Source organism: Erythrolamprus reginae, chromosome 4 (assembly GCF_031021105.1).
Source record: "Erythrolamprus reginae isolate rEryReg1 chromosome 4, rEryReg1.hap1, whole genome shotgun sequence".
NCBI lineage: Eukaryota > Metazoa > Chordata > Lepidosauria > Squamata > Dipsadidae > Erythrolamprus > Erythrolamprus reginae.
The window spans coordinates 112,320,647-112,333,156 of NC_091953.1; the positions used below are offsets into that span (position 1 = coordinate 112,320,647).

Sequence of the window (12,510 nt, forward strand, 5' to 3'; positions counted from 1 at the left end):
CTCTATCTTGAATCTGTTCCTCTAATGTTGGATAAATGAGAGACTCAAACACATTTAAAGCTGAACAAGCAAAATTACAATATTACAGTACCCTCAAAATTGCATCAAGCTACATGCATTGCCAAATACAGAGGTTTCTATTCCCAGAGAATTGCTCTTATTATTGAATGAGCATGAATCCGATGTAACCACTGTCTGGAGATATACATATCAGCAGGAAGAAAGGCAGCATGGAAAATGTAAAATAAATATGGAACACATTTACTTTGTTCCAGAATCTTAGCCCCCAATTCCTATTACTTCTATAATGAAATGAATATGGCATGTGGAGTTTCTAGATACAGTGATACCTTGTCTTACAAACTTAATTGGTTCCAGGATGAGGTTCTTAAGGTGAAAAGTTTGTAAGACAAAACAGTGTTTCCCATAGGAATCAACGGAAAAGCGATTAATGCGTGCAATTCACCCCTTTTGCCAGCCGAAGCGCCTGTTTTTGCGTTGCTGGGATTCATAGGAAACCTCACCTCGGACATCTGTGTTTTTGCGATGCTGCAGGGGAATCGGGTGCATCACTGGCAACGGAAGTCCGGGGGTGGCGTTTCCCAGCGAAGGGAGCGTCAGTGAAATCGCAGCATCGCAAAACACCGAAGTCCTCGAAACCCCATTTCCGGACCTCCGTGTTTTTGCGATGCTGCGATTTCACTGACGCTCCCCTCGCTGGGAAACCCCACCTCCGGACTTTCGTTGCCAGTGAAGCACCCGTTTTTGCGCTGCTGGGGTTCCCCTGCTGGGATTCCCATGCAGCATCACAAAAACACGGAAGCCCAGAGGTGGAATTTCCCATGGAGGGGAGCCTCAGGGGAATCCCAGCAGTGCAAAAAAGGGTGCTTCGCTGGAAACGGAAGTCCGGAGGCGGGGTATCCCAGTGGCAGCGGTGGGTTGTAAGGTGAAAATAGTTTGTAAGAAGAGGCAAAAAAATCTTAAACCCTGGGTTTGTATCTCAAAAAGTTTGTATGACGAGGCGTTTGTAAGACGAGGTATCACTGTATTTAAAATATTTTGTATAACAATGGCCTCCAAATCTTTAGGGAGCCAAGGATCAGGTCTGTGGAGTATTTTGCAGATGGGAGAGGGGATGAGCATATTTTCACATGTTGCTTGGATTCTGCGCATGCACGGATGCTTGCTTGCCTAGCCCGGTTCCTGGTGAGCCATAGCCTGGTGCCAGTCCACATACCAGGAATTGAGGAACCCTTCTCTACAACTACCTTGTCTGATGGAATATTAATATCTAAAAAAAGGTCCATGATGGCTAAAACTGTGCAATGTTGAACAGAATCTATTTGTTTGATTTTTTTAAAATAAAGTGTGTGGAATATCTAATACAGAAGTCATGAGGCTAAAGAATCCTTTTAAACTCATTTTTCCATACTGGTCCTCCTTTTAGAAGATGCTGAAACTGGGCACTAAGATTCTAGAATACAGTATATGCGCATCAAATTTTTTTTGCTACCTTGGCTCACTGCATATGCTTTTCTTTGTCTTCAGCACCAAAAAATACAGACTCCACCAAGAATAAATATGGACATGGAAGAACAGACTATTTCCTGATCCTTAAGTTACTAGACAAAGTTAGATATAACGCTAACAGGTGACCTTGCAGTATGTTTTTGGCATCTCTATACTCACCAAGAGGAAATAAAGAAACATCAAGAAATTGTATGGATTTAAGCTGTTCATCCACAAAAGCAGGCGCCAACGTATCAAACCCAATGAAAAAAACCTCTTAGTCTGAAGTTATAATGATCGATTCCCAGCTGAAGTGTTGAAATAATTTATGCAAACTTCCAGGCATCCCCCCACCCCAAATTTTACAAGTTCAAAATAAGCCTTTCTTTGTATCCCAATCAAACACTGACTTTAACTTATATGATAATACCTACTATGAATTCAAAGAATTCTTGCAGTGGAAAAATCTCGACCTGCTTATAATCTCATTTTCAGCAGGTTTATTTACAACGCACGGAGAGCAATTAAAGCCTAGCCAGATGAAAGCAACTTGAACTTCTGGGTTATCAAAGCCAATCATCTGTTCCTCAATGTACAAATCAAGTTTGCCTGCTCAAAGTGTTGTCCTTATTACAAGGTCATATTGCATACAGGTAGTCTTCGACTTACAATGGTTTGTTTCATGACAGTTCAAAGTTATGATAACTCAAAAAAAACACCCCTTACTTACAACCCGCCCTCAAAGTTACCACCATCATACAACCTCTGCAGTCATGTGATTGCAATTTGAGCTACTGGCAAATGGTGCGCATTGATGACAGTTGCATTATCATGCGATCACGTGTTAATAATCTGCAACTTCTCAACTGTCTTCCCACAAGCCAAGTCACTTGGGGGAGCCAGCTTTGCCCAACGACTCTGCAATTTTCTTAATGTCCATGGGAAAAGAGAAGTAAACTTGGATCCAATCATGGAAGGTCTCGCTTAATAACCACAGCTCTTTTGCGACTAAAATTACAGTCCCAATTGTAAGTAAAGAGCTATCTATACCAGGATTGCACTGGAATTCCTATTGGAAGCAAACAGATTGCACTGGAATTCCTATTGAAAGCAAACCATTACCATCCACTTCCATTTCTGAAATGGGGGACAGTTTTCCACTCGTACACTTTGCTATCTTCAACTCTTAATTTCAACGTGGACTCTCCCAGTGCAAATGATTGAACATCAGTATAAATATTCATCAGATTTCATCACTGGTTCAAAAAAACCAAACAAACCCCAAAAGGAGAAGCGAGCCCTTTTAATTCTCTAAATGAAATATCCTAAACTAGGGCCTTTTCCTTCCCTTGGAAATTCTAACGCTAGAAATTTCAAGAAACTTCTGAACGGCCCATGTTGTTGTGTTCTGGGTGACAATGCCTCTCCCTGGTGATCTGTAACCACCTTCCATGAAATCTGCATTCAAAGCCTGAGAACAAACCTCAAGCGTCACCCTTTTTTTTGTAATTGGTCCAGTTTCTTTCTTAAAAGACTGTAGTTTTCCCTGGTCCCAGCTGCCGAGGGGTCAAGCTTCAGAGAGACTTCATAGTGCTTCTTGGCTAAGTTGAAATTTCCCCAGCGATGGTACAGCACAGCTGAAACAACAAAGAGGATTATTTTTTTTTTGGTTAGCGGCATTGCTGACAAACAGACAGTCTTGCCAATTACTTAGAAAACATTAAAACATTTGGTTGGCTGTCGGCACAGTGGCAGGCTTGCTCTGTAGCCAGCTGGAGCAGACATCTTTGGAGCCACGCGGGCCAAGAAATGACAAGAGTGGATTGTGCTACAGCCATAAATGGCTATTTTTTATCAGGAGAGCTCATTGTGATTTGCAAGCCCAGGACGGACCAATTTGCCACCACTGACATGCACCACCTCTGGGTTGCAGCCGGCAGCCTGCCTGGAGGTTCTGTTATACAATGCGATCGGCTCGACACTCTTGGAAACCCGCTCTAATAACTACAGTATCTTATTGGCAATTTGTTTAGCAAGCAGGCGGATGAGAAATCTAGCTAGCAGGAGAATGCCTGCAAGACACTGAATGCGAAAAGAAAAGAAAAAAATTCAACCAGTGTCTGATTTTTTTAAAAAAAGTTTGCACCAGGGGAGCTATAAAATGTCTTACCCAAATTGCCATGGTAACTGGCAGCCGTTGGATTGGCTTTAATTGCCTTGTGGAACAAAGCTTCAGATTCCTGAATAATTCAGAAAAAGAGATCAACAGGACAAGCTATTTTTGTAGTGCCTACAATGTCAAGTGCAACCAAACACTCCCAATTACCTCATGCTCTATGGTCTATTAATGTGATTATGTCACCCTATTTTTTTCCCCCCACCTACATTCACACTTCTCTTTAATGGAGATACGGACAATATAATTCACAGGCCGATCCAGCTGTTGGTTGGTAGTTGCTGTCAATTAGACAGTAATTACTTTAGTGTTGCTAAGAACACAAAACACACTTGTGGGCTGCATTAGAAATGAAAGGCTCATACAAATCACTACTTAAAATCAACACTACCTTCAAGCAAATTTAATTTTAAGAAAATTGATGATATGACTCTAAGGTTATCAGATCTAAGCCACAAAAGTCCAGACCTTCTCGAGGTACAGAAAACAAGTATCAAATACTGCTTTTCATGTGGATTTTTGCATTTAGTTACTTCTAATGACATTATAGTATTTGTATTTGAGGTACATTCACACATTTCACTTGTAAACTGTAACAAAATATTTTTACAGGAAAATCTCTCCCACCCACCCCAACACACATACAGAGTCAACAAGTGTAACCTAAAGGTTTTTTTAGCTTGGCAAAATAATTTTCAATATTTCTCCAACAAACTTTTGTTTCATATCTGTTCATAACTCTTCCCAATATTCCATTTTCCTCTGTGGCTGAAAATAACTACCTTAGCCTGAACAATTGAAAACAGTGGGCATTGTCATGATTCATTTTTCAAAATGATTTCTGTAAAGCTTACATATACTTCATAGATGACAACCTTAAGACTTTAAAGACTATATTTAAGTAAATTTCCTTTTGTTAAAAGAAAGGGATTATTTAATAAGTAAGATGAAGAGAACTGTAACTGCATGCAATGTGCATTGCTTTCAATAAAAACTATTTTGTATTTCAAACAATTTTTGAAATTGATGCTACTTTTACTACAAAAGGCTATCTAAAAAATAACATCAAGTTCAAAAATTTGTTGAAGAATAAAATAGTTTTTTTAAATATTTATGGTTTGATTACAATTATAATTGATTATAATAATTACAATTAATCATTATATTTTTGCATATAATTAATTGTAATAACAGAGACATTTGTATCTGGATTTTGGATTTTTCTAGAAGAGACTCATGCTTGTATACACTATTTCCATCTCTCCCCTAGTTAAAAAAAATAGTGCTCCAAGTTTAGTTAAGTTGAAAAAAAATGAAATTGACCTGGTAAAAGCAGTTTAGGAAGTATCATCCCAAAACAGGCAAGGCCATTTGGATAGGAGTCATATTTTCTCTTAAGATTTCTTTCCCCTGTGATTTCGAAAAAAACCCAACTCTGGATTCAAATACATATTTTGCTGTGCTGGCTTCCAAGTTAAATCCCTGCCAATTTTTAAATCTTATCTCATTTCTGAGGATGTATTTAATTCCCAAATCACTGAGCAATAATATTTCTAAAAGTTATCTATCTACAAATTATGGTTACCTTTACCTTATATTTCTGTGATTTCCCCAGTACATTTGCTAGCGAAAACATAAGAGAATGATCATTTGGTATTAACTCCAAAGCTTCCCTTCCAACAGTTTCTGCTTGTGCCAGGTTCCCTAGGAACAAATTAAAGGAGAGAATGAGAGAGAATGAGGGTAAATAACTATTTTTAATCAAAAGAAGATGTGTCGCTATTTTCCTTAAAGACAACAATTAAGAACGAACCAAATACCGTAATAAAAAATGAATTGCAAGTCATTAAAATTTATATAGCACTTTTTTCTAGATGTAAAATATAAAATAAGTATTTGGCTAGTATGCACTTAAACACATTTAAAATAAGTTCATGATTAGAATGTGAATATGAACAGATTAAGAAATCTTTGCATCAAACACAGAAATAAACTGAAGGGCACCAACATGAATTAAAAGGTTTTGTAAGCATCCTGAAGGCTGCTGGAGTAAAAGACTAGAGGCAACCACCAGCAGAATGAAATACAGTAGTACCTCTACTTAAGAACTTAATTCGTTCCATGACCAGGTTCTTAAGTAGAAAAGTTCTTAAGTAGAAGCAATTTTTCCCATAGGAATCAATGTAAAAGCAAATAATGTGTGCAAACCCATTACGAAAGGAATAAAAGCTCGGAATTTGGGTGGGAGAAGGAGGAAGAAGAGGAGGACAGTTGCTGCTGAAGGAAGAAGGTGAGGTTAGGGGAAAACTTTAAGGCTTAAAAAAAAAAAGAGGGATTCTGAGGCGGCGAGGAGGAGCACACGCCTCCCTCCGTTCGCTCTGGGCTGCCAAAGCTTCCTTAAGCACCACCAAAAGGCTCCTCTGGCAGCCCAGAAAAGCCTGAGGTGGCCGGGATTAAAGGGGGAATGGCAGGAAACTGGACGGGCCTTTGTGCCGCTCTCAAATTTCTTGGGAATTTTTTTCGGGCTCAGGTTCTTAAGTAGAAAATGGTTCTTAAGAAGAGGCCAAAAAATCTTGAACACCCAGTTCTTATCTAGAAAGGTTCTTAAGTAGAGGCGTTCTTAAGTAGAGGTACCACTATATTTTCTAGCTGGTTAGTAAACTGACAGCTACTAGGATGATTCTGTCTCCTTTTTTATTGGATTTTGCTTGAAGCTAATCAAATTAGGACTCTTAATCAATTAATTTGATACTGAAAAATCCAATCCATCATAAATTAAACTGACACAATATATTGTGGGTCTTTTCTAAAGATGGTTGCCTGGAACCTCTGCACCTGTTATGATTCCAAACTCTAGAATGTAATAATACATTTATTTCTTGTTTAATTCTGAGATTTCTCCCCAAGTCCTGAGTTATTTTATTTATTTATTTATTTATTAGATTTGTATGCCGCCCCTTTCCGTAGACTCGGGGCGGCTCACAACAATAAAAACAGTTTATAACAAATCTAATACTGTAATTTACAATTTAAAATATTAAAAAAACCCATTATTAAACAGACATACACACAAGCATGCCATACATAAATTGTATAGGCCCGAGGGAGATATCTCAGTTCCCCCATGCCTGACGACAAAGGTGGGTTTTAAGGAGTTTGCGAAAGGCGAGGAGGGTAGGGGCAGTTCTAATCTCTGGGGGGAGCTGGTTCCAGAGAGTCGGGGCCGCCACAGAGAAGGCTCTTCCCCTGGGACCCGCCAACCGACATTGTTTAGTTGACGGGACCTGGAGAAGGCCCACTCTGTGGGACCTAATTGGTCGCTGGGATTCGTGCGGCAGAAGGCGGTCTCGGAGATATTCTGGTCCGATGCCATGAAGGGCTTTAAAGGTCATAACCAACACTTTGAATTGTGACCGGAAATTGATCGGCAACCAATGCAGACTGCGGAGTGTTGGTGTAACATGGGCATACCTAGGGAAGCCCATGACTGCTCTCGCAGCTGCATTCTGCACGATCTGAAGTTTCCGAACACTTTTCAAAGGTAGCCCCATGTAGAGAGCATTACAGTAGTCGAGCCTCGAGGTGATGAGGGGAATGAGTGACTGTGAGTAATGAGTCCCGGTCCAAATAGGGCCGCAACTGTTGCACCAGGCGAACCTGGGCAAACGCCCCCCTCGCCACAGCTGAAAGATGGTTCTCTAATGTGAGCTGTGGATCGAGGAGGATGCCCAAGTTGCAGACCCTCTCCGAGGGGGTCAATAATTCCCCCCCCCCCCAGGGTGATGGACGGACAGGTGGGATTGTCCTTGGGAGGCAAAACCCACAGCCACTCCATCTTATCAGCCACTTGCAAAAGTAATAGAAAATCAGAACACAAGACATTGATGCAAACCTGGTATCTAAGGACACACTTCTGGTACATTGGCAAGTCTACATACAGATTGTGAGAGATGTTCTTTTGCAGCAGCTGTAAAATCTTGGGTTGGTGACATTCTAGTTCCTACTTTAGAACTAAAGCCCCCAGATCATGTAGCACAAAACAATGGGCTGGAGATCTAAACAAGATGCAGAAAAAAAAATATTCTTGGGGTGGGGTGGGGTGGGGTGGGGGAAGCAGATTGTACCTGTATTGTCGAGCAATATAATCATGTTGTTCCAAGCCAAACTATGTTGTGGTTTCAACACTGTGGCGTTTCTCCAGGCATTCAATGCATCTATGTGGCGATTTAGATCAGCGTACTGAAAGTAACACAATTGGCTGTGAGATAACAAGCCAAGGAAAGTCATCCTTGCTCAGGTCCCACTACATTAGAGTCTCTGCACCCCAAACAAATTTGCAGTGTGAATAGCTACAATTCCAGAAAAGTGTTTTCATAAAGGCCAAATATGTGTGTGTGTGTGTGTGGGGGGAGGGATTTACACTAAGAATTGCACATAATTGTGTATCGAGTAGAAGAGTTTGTATATTTTGTGAACATTTGTCCCATTCTCTACAGACCTTCTGCTTAGAAACGTCCCCAGTCTGTATGCTTGGGGCTGTGTTCTGTTTTGGTTTTGGTTTGACATTAAGAGGGGGCTTCAAAGTAGAGGATCTCACAGAGCCCCTGTCTGCAAATTTAAAAAGAAGCTGCCTCTCTTTCCAGGGCAGTGCCCATATTGTGGGTCAATGTTTCTGCTCCTTCCAAAGATACAGAGTTTGGGGAAATGACCCAAAGAACCTCCTCATGCTTAAATAACCAAGGCTGCATATTCTGATTTAAACATACAAACAACCCAAAGTTCTGTGCTTTTCTTATTTTAGAAGAAAGATGAGCGTTTATTGATTAAAGAAATTGATCGGCTTTTCCAATTGATATAATCTAGGCATCTTACATGTTGGAATGCAAAGCAAGCAAGCAAAACAAACAAACAAACAAACAAACAAAAACCACACACAAAAATCACTAGAATAATAATAAGTGCTGGGCTGGCCAAAATTTGCCTATTATTTACATTTATCCTGCTACTGTCTGGAATATCAACGTTGGTTTAAAAATAAGACACTGATGACCTATCCATAGTTTATAATCCACAACCTCAAATATACTTTTTGCAACCCATGAAGCTCCCAGGACACTTCTGAAGAGGGGGGAACCCACATTTTCAGGTTTGGGGAGAACCTGAGTTTTGTGTAGCAACAGAGATCTTGTAATGGCATAACATCCCAAACTGTGGCATTCACAAGGCATTGCCAATCCCTATTGGTGCTAATTTTTGGCATGACAGTACAGTGTTAAGAAATAAAATTATTTCTCACCCCAATTTGGTGAGGGTAGAGTTGACCCCTCCCTCCAAAAGACTGCCAAGAACAGCAGTTGGGAGAAAATTAGCAGTGGAATCTGCTAATTTATTACTAATGTTATTAAAGAGCGTGTATTACTAATGCTATTAAAGAGTGTTTATTTTCTATCGTTCAATTAATTCTCTCCTCTAGCCCTTTTCTCCATTTCCCCCTAGACTTTCAGATTGTTCAATTACAGGTAGCCCTCAATTTATGACCACAATTTAGTTCAAAATTTCTATTGTTAAGTGAGATATCTATTAAGTGGGTTTTGATCCATTTTACAGCTTTCTTGCCATAATTGTTAAGTGAATTGTTGCAATTGATAAATTAATAACAGAGTTGTTAAGTACATCTATCTTCTCTATTATTTTGCTTGTTGAAAGGTCACAAAAGGTGATCACAACACCATGGGACACAGCAACAGTCATAAGTATAAGATCCAGTTGCCAAGCAACTCAATTTGGACCACATAATCATAGGGATTGGGGTGGTTTCTAACTTACCTCACTGCCAGTTTGTTTCATCCCGTGCCACGTAGGCGAATACGCATTGCCCACTATCACTGTGCTTTGTGCGTGCATGCACAATGCCAAAAACTCAGCTTTTGCACATGTGCAGAAGTAAAAAACAGCTTTTCTGCACATGCAGAAGCCAAAAGCACCACCGAGAGAGCTGGTTTGGGGACGTGGCCAGCCGGCCATTGCTCCTGGTTCAGCGAGTGGGGGAAAATTCCCAATACCAGTTCTATAGGGGAGCAACCCACCTCTGATAGGGATGCTACAAAGGTGAATCCCTGTAGCTGGTAAGTTAAAAACCTGGTTGCTAAGGGAATCTGGCTTCCCCAATAACTTTGTCACAAAAGCTGATCACGTGTCTCCAGGATACTGCAACCACCATAAATATGAACCACAAGCATCTGAATTTTGACCATGCGACCAAGGGGATGCTGCAACTGAAAAATGGTCACAAGTCTACATTTTTCAATGTCATTGTAACTCTGAATGGTTACTAAATGAACTGTTGTAAGTCGAGGACTACCTGCACTTCAGTAATTAAATAGGTCGGAGGCCCCCAACCTTTTGGACACCAGCGGCTGGCTCTATGGAGAGAGGTTTTTCCATGGACCGAGAGGATGTGGTTTTGCATGCTGCCTGCATCCTGCAGATGGGGCTTTGCTTGTTTGCATCGCCTGGTTTCTGGTATGCCGTGGACCAGCGTTGGTGCATGGACCAAGGGTTGGGGACCCCTGATATAGGGCACAGTGTGCTGCTAATTTTTACCACTTTAATATATAGTTTTACATATTGTACAATCTTATATATATAGTTCAAGAAACATTTAGTTCATAAACAAGAGTCTTTCCTTGAGCATTTCTGGGACACTAGAAGATTCAATGTGAGGTTTGGTTTATATTTGCTCTGATGCAATCCTATATTATAATTCACTTCTACTAAAATTTAGACTGCAACTTCAGTGTGGGAAAGAGCCTAAAGAATCTTTCTAAACAAGTTCAAAGTCCAAGGAGATACTCTCTAATAAGCAACTGATCAACATTCAAAACTGACTGCATCTTATGTATCTAGGACAGTATTTCTCAAACATGGCATCTTTAAGATGGGTGGACTTCAACTCCAAGGCGTTGCTTGCTGGGGAATTCTGGGAGTTGACAACCAGACAACCTAAACTTGCTAAGGTTGAGAAAGGCTGATCTAGGATCATTAGCAGAAAGATAAATAAGTACACTTACTAAGCGTCCTAGATTATAGTAACAATCTGGGTATTTTTTCCTGTGTCTAATTGCAGTCCAGTAGCTTTTCTCTGCTTCTTCATACCTTCTTAAGCTATTCTGCACTATCCCTAAATTCATCCATGCTGCTGCAAAATCAGGCCTAGGCAAAGAGAGTTGTGAACATTTTAGCATATTAAGTACAAGTACAGCTTTGATGCCCCTTACTAAAAATGCAATCTGAATTTAAAACTGTAAAACAATTTAAGTATTTTTTAAAAAAACAAACAAAACAATAATGCAATAACATGATACATTAAGGACAGGGGTGGGGTAGAGAATAATTTAAACACAAGCAATAGAGACAATGCATTTAAAGCCAGGTTGAATAGAATTACCCTACAACTAAAGAGAAGGGAAACGTTATATAAATCACTACAGAGAATCTTTGTTCCCATTGCTTCTCGGCCTTTTGGCTAAGATCAATCGCAGAGAATCCTTGTTCTACGTTCGAATTAAGCTAACATTTATTTATTTATTATTTATTTATTAATCAGATTTGTATGACGCCCCTCTCCGCAGACTCGGGGCGGCTCACAGCAATAATAATACAATGTAAACCAATCTAATATTTAAGTTAATTTAAAACCCCAATTTAGAAACCAATCATACATACTAACATACCATGCATAAATTTTATAAGCCTAGGGGGAGGGAAAGTCTCAATTCCCCCATGCCTGACGACAGAGGTGAGTTTTAAGGAGCTTACGAAGGGCAAGGAAGGTGGGGGCAACTCTGATATCTGGGGGGAGTTGATTCCAAAGGGTCGGCGCCGCCACAGAGAAGGCTCTTCCCCTGGGTCCTGCCAACCGACATTGTTTAGTTGACGGGACCCGGAGAAGGCCAACTCTGTGGGACCTAACTGGTCGCTGGGATTCATGCGGCAGAAGGCGGTCCCAGAGATATTCTGGTCCGGTGTCATGAAGGGTGGGATTTAAAGAAGGGCATACAGAGGGGATGGTCCTTCAGGTACCTTCAGTAAAGCCTCCTTATGCCAAAGATGCAAACTAATAGCTAACGGCACTGGTGTCAAAAGTATATGACAGGAATTAATATACCGTAGCTCTATTTTGTAGAAATGACACTATTTACTTCAGGGCCAAATTTACTCTAGAGATAGGCAAAATACTTCATTACAAAACAAGGAATGTTCTTAGAAATTCTGTACTCTTCTCTTATCTCAACTAGATTTTTTGGAGTCTTAGACCAGGGATAGGCAAAGTTGGCTCTTCTATGACTGGTGGACTTCAACTCCCAGAATTCCTAAGCCAATCATGCTAGCTCAGGAATTCTGGGAGTTGAAGTCCACATGCCATAGAAGAGCCAACTTTGCCTATCCTTGGCCTAGACCATGTATATACAACTTTCACCATTTATGAAAAACATCCTGAAAAAGACAACTTGTGAAATCTGGAGAAGGAATGTTCTAGAGTTTCCTCTAATGAAACACTTTACACATAACCGCATCACAGAGTATGTTTCAGAAGATTAGCTAAGACAAGATCCAGATAATACCACAATATGGCGGTGGCCCACAGCTAGATTTTGGCATTAAAACATACTGTATTTGAACAGCTAGTGAGAGAAGTTCTTCAGCTTCATGAAGCTCGTTTTTTTCTTTCAAGATATTTCCCAAGTTGTTCATAGCGTGCACGTATTTAGGATTCAATCTAGGTTTGAAAAGACAAAAACAAATTCAAGAATTATTCACTCAAA

The 12,510-nt window shown here is 40.2% G+C and overlaps 1 protein-coding gene across 1 annotated transcript in view; it reads right to left on the minus strand.

The window, feature by feature from the left end:
* Nucleotides 1–12,510, minus strand: part of TMTC4 (transmembrane O-mannosyltransferase targeting cadherins 4) — an 84,721-nt gene that overhangs the window by 3,712 nt on the left and 68,499 nt on the right. Inside the window, 6 exon segments of the mRNA XM_070751228.1 lie at nt 2,993–3,146; nt 3,680–3,749; nt 5,277–5,389; nt 7,810–7,924; nt 10,756–10,897; nt 12,357–12,464. Of these exon segments, the coding sequence (XP_070607329.1) occupies nt 3,001–3,146; nt 3,680–3,749; nt 5,277–5,389; nt 7,810–7,924; nt 10,756–10,897; nt 12,357–12,464 (694 nt within the window). The 3' untranslated portion in view covers nt 2,993–3,000.